General features: G+C 39.0%; 1 protein-coding gene across 1 annotated transcript in view; it reads left to right on the plus strand.

Moving 5' to 3' along the window:
• CFAP299 (cilia and flagella associated protein 299) overlaps nt 1-19,656 on the plus strand; it is a 724,858-nt gene that overhangs the window by 690,119 nt on the left and 15,083 nt on the right. Inside the window, exon 5 of the mRNA XM_088836097.1 lies at nt 16,793-16,922. Coding sequence (XP_088692223.1) covers nt 16,793-16,922 — 130 coding nt within the window. The remainder of the gene's footprint in view (nt 1-16,792; nt 16,923-19,656) is intronic.

The raw sequence follows: 19,656 nt of genomic DNA on the forward strand, positions 1-19,656 counted from the left end.
TTAATGACCCTTCTGACTACCTGTCACGAGGGCACTTGATGTTTTTAGTTATTTTAATAGTTGCAATAGGTTGGTCAACAGTTATCTATATTTTCCCAACTGGAATATGCATTCGTTAAATAGCTGATTGAGTTAAAGATACATTATGTAGCCATGAATAGGAGCCAAGTTAACTAACTTTTGGAAACACTAAACTGTAGATTTCATATCCTTACCAACCAAAATAACTGATCAAACCTATATTTTTACAGGGAATATGATATTTCAGGAAATTAGTTTGTTATAGAATGTTTTACTGCTTTGATATTATTTGAAAAATAGAAAAAGAACAGGAATGTTTATTATTCTAGATTAAATTTCATGTCTCTTTACCACAATTGCAATTTCATACAATTTTTCCACAGCAATAAAGTAAAAAGGATCAACCATAAGAAAACATGTTTTAGCATTTTTTAAACATCGTTATCATAGATTTGGGAAATCTATGGCAAACCTTTGGAAACAGTTTGGACAAACATTAGATAAATCAGCTCTAAAACAGCAGCGTTTAAACGGTCTGTAGGTGTGGCGACCACACACCTTAGTTTTCCCGGCATTGTCTGAGCTTACTCTTATTGTCTTGGCACAATTGTCAGCAGCTTCTTTTTTTCTCAGTAAGATCCTAGTTTGGACAGTAAAACTGTATCCATCCTACTTACAGACTGTCTACACAGAGATTAAAAAGGAGACAATAATGTTTAATGCCTAAATGTCCCCATGACTCAGATAAAACCCCCTGAATTTTCATTTTTCATTATCTGGAGAATCCCAGGGACAGGGGAGCCTGGTGGGCTGATGTCTATGGGGTCACACAGAGTCGGACACGACTGAAGTGACTTAGCAGCAACAGCAGCAAGAAGTAAGGTCATTTTCTGATAGTAAAGAAGGAAGTGGAGGAATACGATGCATGAATAACATCATGAAAGATAAAGAAAGAGAACTAGAATATGTAAAAAGTTACTCTGTAGGATCTAGAATCGAGGGTTAGAATTTGAAATTTAGAATTACATCTATGGTACAGTATGTTGTTTTCAGCAAGAATTGTCAGAAGACCATATGCAGGAACAGAGAAGGCAAACATTTGAACTGACCTAGAGCTGGTATTTATGAATACCAAGAGAGTCTATTGAGCTAGACAGTTGTGATTATTGGCAAGTGTCTCAAGAAGTAGTGAAGTGAAGTTGCTCAGTCCTGTCCGACTCTTTGTGACTCCGTGGACAGTAGCCTACCAGGCTCTGCCGTCCATGGGATTTTCCAGGCAAGAATACTAGAGTGGGCTGCCATTTCCTTCTCCAGGGGATCTTCCCAACCCAGGGATCGAACCTGGGTCTCCTGAATTGCAGATAGACGCTTTACCTTCTGAGCCATCAGGGAAGACCTCAAGAAGTAGAGAAGTTAAGAAATTAGTCGTGGAGAATGAGGAACAAGATGGCGGAGGAATAGGATGGCAAGACCACTCTCTCCCCCACAAATTCATCAAAAGAACATTTGAACACGGAATAAAGTCCACAAAACAACTTCTGAATGCTGGCAGAGGACATCAGGCACCCAGAAAAGCATCCTATTGTCTTCGAAAGGAGGTAGGAAAAAACATAAAAGATAAAAAGAGAGACAGAAGTGGTAAGGGCGGAGCTCCATCCCGGGAAGGGAGGCTTTAAAAAGAGAGGTTTCCAAACACCAGGAAACACTCTCAATGATGAATCTGTGGCGAGCCTTGGAACCTCAGAGGCCACATAACCGGGAGGAAAAAAAAAAAGAAACAATTAAAACCCACAGATTACCCGCCAAACGGTAACTCCTAGCAGAGAAGCAGCGCAGATGCCTGCATACGCCATTAGCAAACGGGGGCTGGGCAGGGAGGAGCCGGCTGAACTGCTTAGAGAGGGGACTGGGTTTGAATGCTGCGAGAACAATCTGAGAGATCTAACAGGGGATAGCAAAGCAGACTGTGGGATAGCTTCCCCGCGAAAAGGTGGAAAGCTCTAACCTAAGACTCCACCAGCCCCGCTCACAGAACAAAGGGCTGAACAGAGCGAGCCGGCTGCAGTTGGCCCATCCCCCATTCCCCCCGCCGAGACAGGCAGGGAGGTCAGCCAGAACTGGAGGGGGCAACCGTGGCCCCAGAAAGGCATCCGATACAAACTGCAAGCAGGCTTGTTGCTAATCAAGACTTCTTGGGCTCGGGCCCGTCGATATCCACCTGAGAAGGTGCACCAGTTGTACACCCAGAAAACCGAGTGGCAGGGACTGGGGAGGCGATAAGTCGCAGCAACCGCACTCACAAAACACCTGGTCACCTGAGCTGCTCGGACCGGGGAAGACACAAAACGCAGGCCCAACCAAGTCTGCGCCTTTGTGGAGTACCCGAGAAACTGAACTTGAGCCGCTCAGACCTGGGAAGTGCATGCAACCCAGCGCCGGCCGCGGACAGCTCCCAGCAGAGCAACCTACAGCCTGTGCAGTGTAGACTGGGACAACACACGAGCTGTGAGCAGGGGCAAACCCAGTGTGGCCGAGACGCTACAAGCACTCCCCACAGACGCCAGAGATATTTGTCTGCAGTGTTCCTCCCTTCCCAGAACAGGACTGAAAAACTGAGCCTTAAAAAGTGTCCACCCACCAACTAATATCAGGGCGGAAGTTAGACACTGAAGAGACCAGCAAACAGAAGCTAAAACAGAGGGAACCACCTTGGAAATGACAGATAGAGAAGTCTAGAGACTACTCCAAGAATAAGACCAAAAACCAGAGGCAAGAGGCTTAAGCCCGAATCCTGAGAACACCAGAGAACTCCTGACTCCAGGGAACATTAATCGATAGGAGCTCATCAAACGCCTCCATACCTACACTAAAACCAAGCACCACCCAAGGGTCAACAAGTTCCAGAGCAAGACATACCATGCATTTCTCCACCAACACAGGAAAATAGCCCTGAGCTTCAATATACAGGCTGCCCAAAGTCACTCCAAACCCACTGACATCGCATAACTCATTACTGGACACTTTATTGCACTCCAGAGAGAACAAATCCAGCTCCACCCACCAGAACACCGACACAAGCTTCCTTAACCAGGGAACCTTGACAAGTCACCCGTCCAACCCCACACACAGCGAGGAAACTACATAATAAAGAGAACTCCACAAACGGCCAGAGCAGGGAAAGGCCACCCCAAGCAAAGCATTATAAGCAAGATGAAGAGGCAGAGAAATACCCAGCAAGTAAAGGAACGAGATAAATGCCCACCAACACAGACAAAAGAGGAAGATATAGGGAATCTACCTGATAAAGAATTTCGAATTTTGATGGTGAAAATGATTCAAAATCTTGAAAGCAAAATGGAGTTACAGATAAATAACTTGGAGAAGAGGATAGAGAAGATGGAAGAAAGGTTTAATAAGGACTTAGAGGAAATAAAAAAGAGTCAGTATACAATGAATAATGCAATAGATGAGATCAGAAACACTCTGGAGGGAACAAACAGTAGAATAACAGAGGCAGAAGAGAGGATAAGCAAGCTAGAAGATAGAATTGTAGAAATAAATGAAACAGAGAGGAAAAAAGAAAAATGAATGAAAAGAAATGAGGACAATATTAGAGACCTCTGGGACAATGTTAAACGCTCCGACATTCAAATCATAGGAGTCCCAGAAGAAGAAGACAAAAAGAAAGACCATGAGAGAACACTTGAGGAGATAATAGTTGAAAACTTCCCTAAAATGGGGAAAGAAATAATCACCCAAGTCCAAGAAAACCAGAGAGTCCCCAACAGGATAAACCCAAGGCAAAATACTCCAAGACACATATAATCAAATTAACAAAGATCAAACACAAAAAACAAATATTAAAAGCAGCAAGGGAAAAGCAGCAAATAACACACAAGGGGATTCCCATAAGGATAACAGCTGAACTTTCAACAGAAACTCTTCAGACCAGGAGGGAATGGCAAGACATACTTAAAGTGATGAAAGAAAATAACCTACAGCCCAGATTACTGTACCCAGCAAGGATCTCATTCAAATATGAAGGAGAAATCAAAAGCTTTACAGACAAGCAAAAGCTGAGAGAATTCAGCATCACCAAACCAGCTCTCCAACAAATGCTAAAGGATCTTCTCTAGACAGGAAACACAGAAAGGGTGTATAAACTCGAACCCAAAGCAATAAAGAAAATGGAAATGGGATCATACTTATCAATAATTACCTTAAACATAAATGGGTTGAATGCCCCAACCAAAAGACAAAGGCTGGCTGAATGGATACAAAAACAAGACCCCCATATATGGTGTCTACAAGAGACCCACCTCAAAACGAGGGAAACAAACAGACTGAAAGTGAAGGGCTGGAAAAAGATATTCCATGCAAATAGAGACCAAAAGAAATCAGGAGTAGCAATACTCATATCAGATAAAATAGATTTTAAAACAAAGGCTGTGAAAAGAGACAAAGAAGGAAACTACATAATGATCAAAGGATCAATCCAAGAAGAAGATATAACAATTATAAATATTTGTGCACCCAACATAGGAGCACTGCAATATGTAAGACAATTACTAACAAGTATGAAAGAGGAAATTAACAATAATGCAATAATAGTGGGAGATTTTTAATACCACACTTACATCTATGGATAGATCAACTAAACAGAAAATTAACAAGGAAACACAAACTTTAAATGATACAATAGACCAGTTAGACCTAATAGATCTCTATAGGACATTTCACCCCAAAACAATGAATTTCACCTTTTTCTCAAGCGCACACGGAACCTTTTCAAGGATAGATCACATCCTGGGCCATAAATCTAGCCTTGGTAAATTCAAAAAAATTGAAATCATTCCAAGCGTCTTTTCTGACCACAATGCAGTAAGATTAGATCTCAATTACGGGAGAAAAACCATTAAAAATGCCAACATATGGAGGCTGAACAACACGCTGCTGAATAATGAACAAATCATAGAAGAAATCAAAAGAGACATCAAAATATGCATAGAAATGAATGAAAATGAAAACACAAAACCCAAAACCTCTGGGACACTGTAAAAGAAGTGCTAAGGGGGAAGTTCATAGCAATACAGGCACACCTCAAGAAACAAGAAAAAAGTCAACTAAATAACCTAACTCTACATCTAAAGAAACTAGAAAAGGAAGAAATGAAGAACCCCAGGGTGAGTAGAAGGAAAGAAAGCACAAAAATTAAGGCAGAGATAAATGCAAAAGAAACAAAAGAGACCACAGCAAAAAATAAACAAAGCCAAAAGCTGGGTCTTTGAGAAGGTAAATAAAATTGACAAACCACTAGCCAGACTCATCAAGAAACAAAGGGAGAAGAACCATATCAATAAAATTAGAAATGAAAATGGAGAGATCACAACTGACAACACAGAAATACAAAGGATTATTAGAGAATACTATCAGCAATTATATGGCAATAAAATGAATAACCTGGAAGAAATGGACAAATTCCTAGAAAAGTACACCTTTCCAAAACTGAACCAGGAGGAAATAGAAAATCTGAACAGACCCATCACAAGCACGGATCTAGAGGCTGTAATAAGAAATCTTCCAGCAAACAAAAGCCCAGGTACAGACGGCTTCACAGCTGAATTCTACCAAAAATTTAGAGAAGAGCTAACACCCATTCTACTCAAACTCTTCCAGAAAATTGCTGAGGAAGGGAACCTTCCAAACTCATTCTATGAGGCCACCATCACCCTAATCCCAAAACCTGGTGAAGATCCCACAAAAAAAGAAAACTACAGGCCAATATCACTGATGAACATAAATGAAAAAATCCTTAACAAAATTCTAGCAATCAGAATCCAACAACACATTAAGAAGATCATACATCATGACCTAGTGGGCTTTATCCCAGGAATGCAAGGATTCTTCAATATCCGCAAATCAATCAATGTAATACACCACATTAACAAACTGAAAAATAAAAATCACATGATTATCTCAATAGATGCAGAGAAAGCCTTTGACAAAATTCAACATCCATTTATGATAAAAACCCTCCAGAAAGTGAGAATAGAAGGGACATACCTCAACATAATAAAAGCTATATATGACAAACCCACAGCAAACATTATCCTCAACAGTGAAAAACTGAAAGCATTTCCCCTAAAATCAGGAACAAGACAAGGGTGCCCACTCTCACCAATACTATTCAACATAGATCTGGAAGTTTTGGCTACAGCAGTCAGAGCAGAAAAAGACATAAAAGGAACACAAATTGGAAAGAAGAAGTAAAACTTTCACTGTTTGCTGATGACATGATCCACTACACAGAAAACCCTAAAGACTCTACCAGAAAACTTCTAGAGCTAATCAATGAATACCGTAAAGTTGCAGGATATAAAATCAACACACAGAAATCCCTTGCATTCCTATACACTAATAATGAGAAAATAGAAAGAGAAATTAAGGAAACTATTCCATTCACTGTTGCAACGAAAAGAATTAAATACTTAGGAATATATCTACCTAAGGAAACAAAAGACTTGTACATAGAAAACTATAAAACACTAGTGAAAGTAATCAAAGAGGACACTAATAGATGGAGAAATATACTGTGTTCGTGGATTGGAAGAATAAATATTGTAAAAATGAGTATACTACCCAAAGTAATTTATACATTCAATGCAATCTCTATCATGCTACCAGTGATATTTTTCACAGAACTAGAACAAATAATCTCACAATTTGTATGGAAATACAAAAAACCTCGAATAGCCAAAGCAATCTTGAGGAAGAAAAATGGAACTGGGGGAATCAACCTGCCAGACTTCAGGCTCTACTACAAAGCCACAGTCATCAAGACAGTATGGTACAGGCATAAAGACAGAAATATAAATCAATGGAATAAAATAGAAAGCCCAGAGATAAACCCACGCACCTATGGACACCTTATCTTTGACAAAGGAGGCAAGAATATAAAATGGAGAAAAGACAGTCTCTTTAACAAGTGGTGGTGGGAAAACTGGTCAGCCACTTGTAAAAGAATGAAACTAGAACACTTCCTAACACCATACACAAAAATAAACTCAAAATGGATTAGAGAGCTAAATGTAAGACCAGATACTATAAAACTCCTAGAGGAGAACATAGGCAAAATACTCTCCGACATAAATCACAGCAGGATCCTCCAAGACCCACCTCCCAGAATATTGGAAATAAAAGCAAAAATAAACAAATGGGACCTAATTAAAATCAAAACCTCCTGCACAGCAAAGGAAACTCTAAGCAAGGTGAAAAGACAGCCTTCAGAATGGAAGAAAATAATAACAAATGAAGCAACTGATAAAGGATTAATCTCCAAAATATACAAGCAGCTCCTGCAGCTCAATTCCAGAAAAATAAATGACCCAATCAAAAAATGGGCCAAAGAACTAAACAGACATTTCTCCAAAGAAGACATAAAGATGGCTAACAAACACATGAAAAAATGCTCAACATCCCCCATAATCAGAGAAATGCAAATCAAAACCATAATGAGATACCATTTCACACCAATCAGAATGGCTGCTATCCAAAAGTCTACATGCAATAAATGCTGGAGAGAGTGTGGAGAAAAGGGAACCCTCATACACTGTTGGTGGGAATGCAAACTAGTACAGCCACTATGGAGAACAGTGTGGAGATTCCTAAAAAAACTGGAAATAGAACTGCCATATGATCCAGCAATCGCACTCCTGGGCATACACACCGAGGAAACCAGAATTGAAAGAGACACATGTACTCCAATGTTCATTGCAGCACGGTTTATAATAACCAGGACATGGAAGCAACCTAGATGTCCATCTGCAGACAAATGGATAAGAAAGCTTTGGTACATATACACAATGGAGTACTACTCAGCCATTAAAAAGAATGCATTTGAACCAGTTCTAATGAGGTGGATGAAACTAGAGCCTATTATCCCGAGTGAAGTAAGTCAGAAAGAAAAACACCAATACAATATACTAACGCATACATATGGAATTTAGAAAGATGGAAATATAACCCTGTATCAGTTCAGTTCAGTTCAATTCAGTCACTCAGTCGTGTCCGACTCTCCGTGACCCCATGAATCACAGCACGCCAGGCCTCCCGGTCCATCACCAACTCCCAGAGTTCACTCAAACTCATGTCCACAGAGTCGGTGATGCCATCCAGCCATCTCATTCTCTGTCATCCCCTTCTCCTCCCGGCCCCAACCTTTCCCAGCATCAGAGTCTTTTCCAGTGAGTCAACTCGTTTCATGAGGTACGAGACAGCAAAAGAGACACAGATGTATAGAACAGTCTTTCGAACTCTGTGGGAGAGGGTGAGGGTGGGATGGTTTGGGAGAATGGCATTGAAACATGTATATTATCATATGTGAAATGAATCGCCATTTCAGGGTCAATGCATGTTACAGGATTCTCGGGGCTGGTATGCGGTGATGACCCAGAGGGAGGATAAGGGAAGGAAGGAGGTGGGAGGGGGGTTCAGGAGGGGGAACTCATGTACACCCGGGGTGGATTCATGTCAATGTATGACAAAACCAACCAATGTAATATTGTAAAATAATTAGCCCCCAATGAAAACAAAAATTAAAAAAAAAAAAAAGAAATTAGTTGTTACAAATGAGGATAAAAAGGGTGATCTGGGCAACCCAAGGCCTCGATAAGTGCAAAAAAGTACTGTAGAAAAACTATCAAAGAATACTAATAGACAATAAATATTCAAATAGAATTATGAGTTACAACAATATCTAGAATATGGAGTTGGATACAGATGGCTAAAAGGAGTGGAATGCTACGGACCTAACAGAAGCAGAAGATATTAAGAAGAGTTGGCAAGAATACACAGAAGAACTCTACAAAAAAGAGCTTCATGACGCAGATAATCACGATGGTGTGATCCCTCACCTAGAGTCAGACATCCTGGAATGTGAAGTCAAGTAGGCCTTAGAAAGCATCACTACAAACAAAGCTAGTGGAGGTGATGGAATTCCAGTTGAGCTATTTCAAATCCTGAAAGATGATGCTGTGAAAGTGCTGCACTCAATATGCCAGCAAATTTGGAACTCTGCAGTGACCACAGGACTGGAAAAGGTCAGTTTTCCATTCCAATCCCAAAGAAAGGCAATGCCAAAGAATGTTTAAACTACCACACAATTGCATTCATCTCACACACTAGTAAAGTCATGCTTAAAATTCTTCAAGCCAGGCTTCAGCAATACGTGAACCGTGAATTTCCAGATGTTCAAGCTGGTTTTAGAAAAGGCAGAGGAACCAGAGATCAAATTTCCAACATGCGCTGGATCATTGAAAAAGCAAGAGAGTTCCAGAAAAACATCTATTTCTGCTTCATTGACTATGACAAAGCCTTTGACTGTGTGGATCACAATAAGCTGTGGAAAATTTTGAAAGAGATGGTCATACCAGACCACCTGACCTGCCTCTTGAGAAACCTGTATGCAGGTCAGGAAGCAACAGTTAGAACTGGACATGGAACAATAGACTTGTTCCAAATAGGAAAATGAGTACATCGAGCCTGTATATTATCACCCTGCTTATTTAACTTATATGCAGAGTACATCATGAGGAATGCTGGGCTGGAAGAAACACAAGCTGGAATCAAGATTGCTGGGTGAAATATCAATAACCTCAGATATGCAGATGACACCACCCTTATGGCAGAAAGTGAAGAAGAAATCAAAAGTCTCTTGAGGAAAGTGAAAGAGGAAGGTGAAAAAGTTGGCTTGAAGCTCAACATTCAGAAAATGAAGATCATGGCATCTGATCACTTCATGGCAAATAGATGGGGAAACAGTGGAAACAGTGTCAGACTTTATTTTTTTGGGCTCCAAAATCACTGCGGATGCTGATTGCAGCCGTGAAATTAAAAGACGCTTACTCCTTGGAAGGAAAGTTATGACCAACCTAGACAGCATATTAAAAAGCAGAGATATTACTTTGTCAACCAAGTTCCGTCTAGTCAAGGCTATGGTTTTTCCAGTGGTCATGTGTGGATGTGAGAGTTGGACTGTGAAGAAAGCTGAGTGCCAAAGAATTGATGCTTTTGAACTGTGGTGCTGGTGAAGACTCTTGAGAGTCCCTTGGACTGCAAGGAGGTCCAACCAGTCTATCCTAAAGGAGATCAGTCCTGGGTGTTCATTGGAAGGACTGATGCTAAAACTGGAATTCCAATACTTTGGCCACTTCATGAGAAAAGTTGACTCATTGGAAAAGACCCTGATGCTGGGAGGGATTGGGAGCAAAAGGAGAAGGGGACGACAGAGGATGAGATGGCTGGATGGCATCACCAACTCGGTGGATGTGAGTTTGAGTGAACTCCAGGAGTTGGTGATGGACAGGGGGGCATGGTGTGCTGCAATTCATGGGGTTGCAAAGAGTCGGACATGACTGAGTGACTGAACTGAACTGAACAGGAGTGGAATTAAGGTTTAAAAATACATTAACACATTCTGCACTGACAATTACTTTGCCACTTTAAAGAAATCAATAAACAGCAGATTAAAAAAAATGTTTGGGTTGGTGACATCAACAAAATAGTAGAGTAGGAAGCCCTGGACTCTTCTTTTCCCCCACACAAATACACAGATTCTGTAACTATTCCCAGACAAATTCCCTTTGTAAGAAATCCAGAAACAACTATAAGGTCCATGTACCCCCAGTCAAATGAAAACCAGTCTTACCAAAGCCAACAGAGATCAGTCCTGGGTGATCATCACAGAGCAAGGGACAAAACCCACAGCTGCCTGCTTCTTCCTGAGGAGGGAAAAAGTTAGAATGGGCAAATGAATCTCTAACCAAGTTGATAGGTGGTAGTCTTCTCCTGTACAAAGCCAGTTCATGAAGACTGGGAGAGGCATCTACTTTGTCTAATATGCAGGCAGCAACACAGAAAGTCAAGGAAAATCAAAAATCCGGCAAGAATGTTCTCCCAGAAAAGGAATGAAATAAATCTCCAGATACTGACCCTAAAGAAAGGTAGAAATGTGTTAGTGTTAGTCACTCAGTCATATCTGACTCTTTGTGACCCCATGGACTGCAGCCCACCAGTTTTCTTAGTCCATGGAATTCTCCAGGCAAGAATACTGGAGTGGGTTGCCATTTCCTTCTCCAAATAAAGGTAGTAATCTGATATATATACCTGAAAGAGAATTGAAAATAACCCCAGTAGCTCAGACGGTAAAGCGTCTGCCTACAATACGGAAGACTTGGGTTCGATCCCTGGGTTGGGAAGATCCCCTGGAGAAGGAAATGGCATCCCACTCCAGCACTCTTGCTTGGAAAATCCATGGACAGAGGAGCCTGGTAGGCTACAGTCCACAGGGTCGCAAAGAGTTGGACACGACTGAGAGACTTCACTTCACTTTAGAAAGGTCCTTACTGAGGTCAGGAACACAATTCATGGACAAAAGGAGAAACTGAACAAAGAGAAAATATTACAAAGTACAAAACAAATCATGGAGCTAAAGACAATAATCACACTTAAACAAAACCCACTAAAGTGTTTCAACATCAGACTAGATCAAGCAAAATAAAACACTGGTGAATTTAAAGACCAGTTATTGGAAATAATTAGATCAGAGGAGCAAAAATAAAACAATGAAGAAAAGTGAAGAAAGCTTAAGGGAGTTATGGGATACCATCAAGAAACCCATACAAACAGTATAGGATTCCCAGAATGAGAAGAGAGAAACAAAAGACCAGAAAACTTACTCAAAGAAATAATAACTGAAAAATTCCAAAATCTGATAAAGGAAATGGATATCCAAATCCAAAAATCTTGTTATTGTTCAGTTGCTTGGTTGTGTCCAACTCTCCATGACCCAAGGACTGCAGGGCACCAGACTTCTCTGTCCTTCACTATCTCCTGGAGTTTGCTCAAACTTGTGTCTATTGAGTCAGTGATGCCATCCAACCACCTCATCCTCCGCCTCCTTCTCCTCTTGCCCTCAATCTTTCCCAGCATCAGGGTCTTTTCCAATGAGTTGGCTCATTGGAAACCAGTAAGCCATCAAGAAGCCAGAGTACTGGAGCTTTAGCATCCGTCCTTCCAGTGAATATTCAGGATTGATTTCCTGTAGGATTGACTGGTTTGATCTTTCTATCCAACAGACTCTTAGAAGAGTCTTCTTTCAGCACCACAGTTAAAAGCATAAATTCTTAGGTCGCGGAGAGTCAGACACGACTGAGCAACTGAACTGAACTGAGTTTTCTTTGTGGTCCAACTCTCACATCCATACATGACTACTGGAAAAACCTTTGTTGGCAAAATGATGTTTCTGCTTTTAACACACTGTCTAGGTGGAGTTAATAATCAATTGACATCAAGTTTCACTGAAACAAGACAAGTAAACTATAAAGCCCTGCTGTACAGCACTGTACTTATAGTCAACATGCTGCTGCTGCTAAGTTGTTTCAGTCGTGTCCAACTCTGTGCGACCCCATAGATGGCAGCCCACCAGGCTCCCCTGTCCCTGGGATTCTCCAGGCAAGAACACTGGAGTGGGTTGCCATTGCCTTTTCCAACGCATGAAAGTGAAGTCGCTCAGTCGCGTCCGACTCCTAGAGACCCCATGGACTATAGCCTACCAGCCTCCTCTGTCCACTTGTATTTACCAGGCAAGAGTACCAGAGTGGGTCGCCATTGCCTTCTCCAATAATCAACATAATGTACACTTAAAATTTGTAAAGAGAGAAGGTCTCCTGTTGAGTGTTCTTAATACAATAAAATAAAAATTTTAAGTATACTTGTTTTTTTTTTTGTCTAGTTTTTTTTCTTTTTTTTTTTTACTTATTTTATAGACTGGGTTTGAGACTGTATTCTAGTACTTGCTAATAATATAAATTTTAAATATTTATCTTCTCTTAGCTCCAGTGTACATGCTCAGTCATGTCTGAGTCTTCAGCCCCATGGAATGTAGCCTGCCAAGCTCCTCTGTCCATGGAATTTTTCAGGCAAGAATACTGAAGTGGGTCACCATTTCCTGCTCCAGGGGATCTTCCTGATCCAGGGGTCAAACCCACATCTCTTGCATTTCCTGCTTTGGCCAGCATATTCTTTACCACTAGAGCCACCTGGGACGCCCCTTAGCTCCGTGCCCTCATCTATATAATAGGAATAGAAATAAACAGTATTGAGGATTCTTACTAAAATAAAATTAACCTCCATAGAAGAGATATATCATAATGCTGTTACATATTAAATACATCATCTCATATATAATTTTTTTATGATAAAGCCTTTTTATACCTCCTGCTGCTTTAGGATCCTGCTTTCTCTACTTTTCCCTCTTCACATCATGGAAACAAATTCAAGAATAGTGGATCCTAAAAAAAAAAAACTGACTTTTAATTTTTTATATCCTCTTCAGTGCTGTCCTAGTTTTCTTGTTTCCTTCATAACTAAATTAATAGAGGAACTTTTTATTCAATGATCTTTTCTCATCTTCTCTTAAATTCTCTATAACTGAATTTTGCTCCCACCATTTTACTGCAACTGTTTTATTGGTAATATCCTTCCAAGTGAAAATTTGGATGAACTCTTTTCATACATTATCTGAATTATAAAGCATTTGGCACTATAATCTTTCCTAAAGTACTATTTCTTTATATATTCTCCTCTCTTCAGATTTTGCAATAAAATAACTCTCTTGGTTCTTCCTGCTGCTTCAGATCACTGTTTTTTTAATTTCCTTTACTGATTCCTCTTATTTTCCTATAAAATTGACATTCCCAGGTTTCACTCTTTTTTAAATTTTTATTAAAGTTTTTTTTTTTAATGCGAACCATTTTTAACATCTTTATTGAATATATTACACTATTACTTCTGTCTTATGTTTTGGTTTTTTGTCTACAAGGCACATGGGATCTTATTTCCCCAACCTGGAATCAAACCCTCACCCCTTGCATTGGAAGGTGAAGTCTTTACCACTGAGCCACCAAGGAAGTCCCCCAGATTTCATTCTTATTCACATTTTCTCCTTTGTCTATCTCAGTCACCTATTAGAATTTAAATACTGCTGGTACTCCATCTAAGCATGCTCAGCCACTCAGTCATGTCCAGCTCTTTGCGACCCCACAGACTATAGCCTGCCAGGCTCCTCCATCCATAGGATTGTCCCAGCAAGAATACTGGAGTGGGTTGCCATTTCCTCCTCCAGGGGATTTTCCCAACTCAGAGATAGAACCCACATCTCCTGCATGGCAGGCAGATTCTTTCCGCTGAGATACTGGGGAAGCCCCTTCTCCATCAAAGAAAACTCTAAATTTAGAAATTTATCCATTACCTATTTATTCTGTTAATATACATTTAGTATCTACCATGTGTCAGGCATAGGCTGTAAAAAGGAATTGAAAATATGGCAGTAAACAGCACAAACCAAGACCTTTGCTTTCATTTTCTTGGATATTTCCTGAGGATTTCAAGTTGAACACATCTAAAACTGAAATAATCCCCTTCTATCTGCTGCTATCTGTTCCCTACCTCGTGTTTTATTTCCTAGTAAACATTAATAATTCTATCTACTTAGGTATTCAAATCAGAAATCTGAGAGTAATCTAGACTCTTATTGATATTTTTCTCATAACCATTAAATCCGGTTTTCAATATGTTATTAAATCCAGTTCCTCATTTTCATCCACAGACACACTTCACGATCACCTGGGCTCTATATGTATAAAATGGCATAGCTTTATGCCTACTTCATGGGGTTGACAATAAGATTAATGGTATAATAGATTCCTTAGTCTCAAAACACTACCCAGTATATGGTGCTTATTAAATGTGTTACTTATCTTTATTAAATATTAATAATTATTAGCTATTAGAATTGGCATTTGAAATGAAGCCTATTACCCTTCCCTGAATAGAACAAAATGTATTGACCAAAATTCCAAGTCACTTCATCAAAAGTACCATGTGCTAGACAAATTGACTTTCTTACTTAAAGAGTGTGTGTGTGTGTGTGTGTATATACATACATATTAATATATATTCAAAAAATCTGCCTGAATTTCAATGAGGCTTTTAATTTGAAGTCTGAGCAACCAGATAGGAATGTGTGATATAAACCATGCCCCTCAGAGTATGACTATGACTCAAGCATTTTAGTGAGATTATCTCTATCTATATATCTCAGAAATACATACACACATAACGCTGAGAATCATACCCATGTCCCTTATTCCAGTTTGTCAGTCACCTAACTGAACACCCAGGAGTATGGAGGTCAATTTATCTTCCTTATTATGAATTAAACTGAATTGAGGAATCCAGTTTGGGTGTGAAGTCAAATTGTCTTGTAATTCCTTTTCAACTGGATTGAATTTACCACCAGTACTATTGGGAGCTCTTCTATCATCAACCTATTGGGCATTGAGCCTGCCAAAAGCTGGTTAAAGTGAGGACCTAGAAAGCATGAATATTCAGCTCCTGCCCTCAATTCGTTAATCAGATAGTCATTCTGCTCTCTTGGGAAGGGTTGACACAACAGACAAAGGTGGTTGGAAAACTTTTTCTAACTCTACGCCTCAGAAAGGGCAGATGGTATTATGTCTTAACCGTAGAAGAAATAAGAGGGGAGGAGAGAGACTAGTTCTCACTCATATGCACCCCTGAAGATATAAATATATGATCTATACAATCAGTTTTTTAATATTAAAATGTTTGAAGGTAAACATATCACATTTTCAGGTAATAGCAAAAAGTTGATGCCTCCGAAAACAATGTAATTCAAAGTGACTTTAATCAATGAAATCTACTCTTAAGAGCAGTAATAGAAAGCAAAACAACCCAGAAATTGGAAAAGAGGGGAATGATTAAAAATAAATATTAACAATATTTGAGAGGCCTACTGGGCTGTGAGCTATACATGTCTTATCTCTACAGCTGTCATTTTAGAAGCAAACATAATATTAGAAATGCATTAATGGGAATAAGATAAGTAAAAATAAGTATGTTGAGGATGCTTCTAACACATAACAGCATTATATTTGTATTGACAAATAGATATAAAATAAGACATAGAAAAAATACAGTTTCCATAGAAGATCATCCAAAGAAAGAGTTGAACAGGCAATGCTGAATGGTAGAAAGAGTATGTGTATGCTTTGAAACACACAGATCTGGGTTGAAATATTAGATTTAGAATGTTAACTATACTAGTTGAACTCCTCTGATATCCTTGCCTTGTCTATGAAGTAAAAGCAGTTTCATATGGATGCTGTTGTAGAATACATCACATCATGCCTGGCCTGTGGTCACCTCTCAAACACAAGTAGTTTTCTTACTGCCTGGGAAACGTATCATTGAAAAATAGAGCCTTAAAGAAACGAATTAATTGGTTTTGAATGAAAAGAGGTGACTTAGCCTACTTTTCCTTCCAGTAAACAGTCTCTTATTTAATACCCTGAATACTCAATAACCTGAAGAGTCTGAGCTAAAAGAAATAGCCTTAAATTACATCAATTTTCTTCTTCCTGGGAATATTATACTGGAATAGTCCCTAGATCTTAGAGTGTCCAAACCAGGAAATCATGCAAAATAGTCATAAATATGTATCTAAATGATTGAGAACCCAGTCTAATCTTTTCTGCAAGAATTTTAATCACACCTGTGGTCTGCATGGTTCTATATACTGTGATCTTATCCATTTATCTTGAAGCTGAACTGCCCCAAATATTGTCTGGAATATATTTGTCCGTTTCGTTCATTATGCATATTAATTCCTAATAAATATTTATTTTTATAGTTTTTACAACTGGGACAGTCATATTGCTGTTTGGAATTCAACTCCCAACTACCAAGTGATTGCCAATAATCCAGAAGGCTTACTTTTCAAATACAAAAGAGACAGAAAAATTCTCAATGTGGACCCTAAGGTACATCTGCTTTTACATCTATGAATCTCATCATATTTTATTGTGTCTCTACCATATCTGAACTGAACCATCACTCAAAAATTATTAAATAATTGACCTTAAGTTTATTTATTTATAAGTGAAAAGCTATGTGGAAACAAGCGTCTACTATTCTTAAAAAAAGAAAAAAACTTCAAAATTTAATAAATTATCAGAAATCAACAGGTAAGAATTTGGGGGGAATTTAAATGGAACTCACATGTGGGAACACTCCTCTTTGCCTGGCAGCAGAATTAGGTCAGAGAACCAGTAGACTTCACATCCATTTTTTGCTCTGATTCTGTGGAGTCTAGTTACTGAATTCGGTGATGAGTCACTTACAGAAGAGACGCTCTCATCTCACATACATACCCAGAATTCTAATATCCCTTTTTTATATATGACTAACACTGAAAACAATATTGTCTTTAATGCATTTATGAGTGTTCACTTATGAATAACAGAGACGTATACGTGCACACCTTGTCTCTGATAGTGCCTCTTTACTCATAAGTGGGTGTCAGAAAGTGAAAATGAAAGTTACTCAGTCATGTCTGACTCTTTGCCACCCCACGGACTGTAGCCTGCCAGGCTCCTCTGTCCATACGATTCTCCAGGCAAGAATACTGGAGTGGGAATCCATTCCCTTCTCCAGGGGATCTTCCCAGTCCAGCTATTGAACCTAGGTCTCCCACATTGCAGGCAGATTCCTTACCATCTGACCTGGGAAGCCCCAAATGAGTGTCAGCACACTATCACTTGAGGCAAATTATAGAAAACTTAATAAAGAGCATTCACAGAGTCTTTTCCTTTTTGTAGGCTAAACTACATACATAAGGAAACATATAAAATTATTAATAGCATTATTAATATCTGTGGAACAAGTTTTTGAATCAGTTTTGAATGGCATCACACAGACTATTTTAAGGCTCAGTTTTAACCTATGCCATATACATATACTAAGAATGTATGCCATCAGTTATAGTTTTTGTGTATAACTTTGAAGAATCATTACTGAATCCAAACTGCTATTTGAATAGTTTGAATAGCTTTAATTAATAAACACTCATTTCCACAATAATCAATCATGAAATTTCAAAGACATAATCAATAATCCATGAAACGTAACATTTCCTCTTTTACCTGGAAGATTTTAATTATAACTGAAAAGATTCATGGTGAGTCTAAAGGAAAGGTACTTCCAAAATCTTGGAGAATAAGGATTTGTATAATTAATAACAGGAGTATATTATTGTACATGATGTTATACATTTATAAAGTACATTGGTCTTCCTGATGTCTCAGACAGTAAAGGAATCTGCCTGCAGTTCAGGAGACCTGGGTTCAGTCCCTGGCTTGGGAAGATCCCCTGGAGAAGGGAAAGGCTACCCACTCCAGTATTCTGGCCTGGAGAATTCCATGGACACAGGACCCTGTCAGGCTGCAGTTCATGGAGTTGCAAAGAGTTGGGCACAACTGAGAAACTAACACTTTCATAAAATAAATTATATAAAAGAATTATTAAGTGAGACATCAGTGATATTTGGGTGCTTGCTCAGTTGCTTAGAAGTATCCAACTCTTTGCAACTCTGTGGACTATAGCCCACCAGGATTCTTTGTCCATGGAATGTTTCAGGCAAAAATACTGTAGTGGGTTGCCATTTTCTCTTGCAGGGGTCTTCCTGACCCTGGGGTTGAACTCCCATCTCCTGTGTCCCCTGCATTGGCAAGTGGATTCTTTAGCACCGAGACACTTAGGAAGCCCCTATTTGGGTACTCATGTTCCTTTAAGTTGCTTTTTTTTTTTTATCTTTTTGAAGGATAAAATCTAATGAAAAGAATGTTGGTCTTAGTATTAATAAACAAAATTATTGGCCTTTATTATTAACTGGCTTCATGGTTTTGAGAAATTCACTTAACTTCTCTAGGCTTTGCTGTTCACAGCTGGAGATGAGACTTTGTTGTTGTTTTCTGATCTCTGGAGTCCCTCTAACTCCCCAGACCCAATTCGCAGAGATTCTAACTCAACTGAGCCTAGAAGTACATATTTTCATAAAGCTAGCAGGGTGATTATGCTGTAGATTGTCCATGAACCACAATTTGAAAAAGTCTTCCCCATAAAAACAATAATCTCAAGATCTGGTACTCTGTGTCCCAGACACAAGTGTTCTCAAACAAAATAGAACACATATATTTTCATTTTTATGGACTAAGTATAAAATTAGCATGTATATCACCTACTTAACTTATTTACCCTCTTCAAAGAGCCATAATCATTTTATATTTCATGCATCAACACAGCAGCTCTTACAGACCTACAAGCAAGTCAAGAAAGAAGCTAGTAAGTCAAGGTTTTCAAACTACAAGCAGCAATTTGAGTTACATCTTTATACTCAGTATACTCCCTAATGATTCTACTTGAAATTCTTCCTAAGATGAACATCTCAAAATTCCATCTTTAAAGATCTATAAAATATGAAGAGCCATACAACTCAACTCTCCTTTTCCTTTCCTTCAAGCACTCTCTTTGAGATATTTTACACCTGAACTTAAAGAGGCTGAGATAAATGAAAGGTGGAGACAGTGGTAAACAGGATGTGTTTCTTTTGTACAACACAGATGTAGACTCATTAATTCTGAAGTGTGGTTCCCTTGAAACAGAGTTGTTTGTAAATGGAAAGAGTGGAAAAAAGAAAATCGTGCAGGTCTTAGAACA

This window comes from Moschus berezovskii, chromosome 5 (assembly GCF_049115385.1).
Source record: "Moschus berezovskii isolate FMDL1 chromosome 5, NW_MosBer_1.0, whole genome shotgun sequence".
Lineage (NCBI taxonomy): Eukaryota > Metazoa > Chordata > Mammalia > Artiodactyla > Moschidae > Moschus > Moschus berezovskii.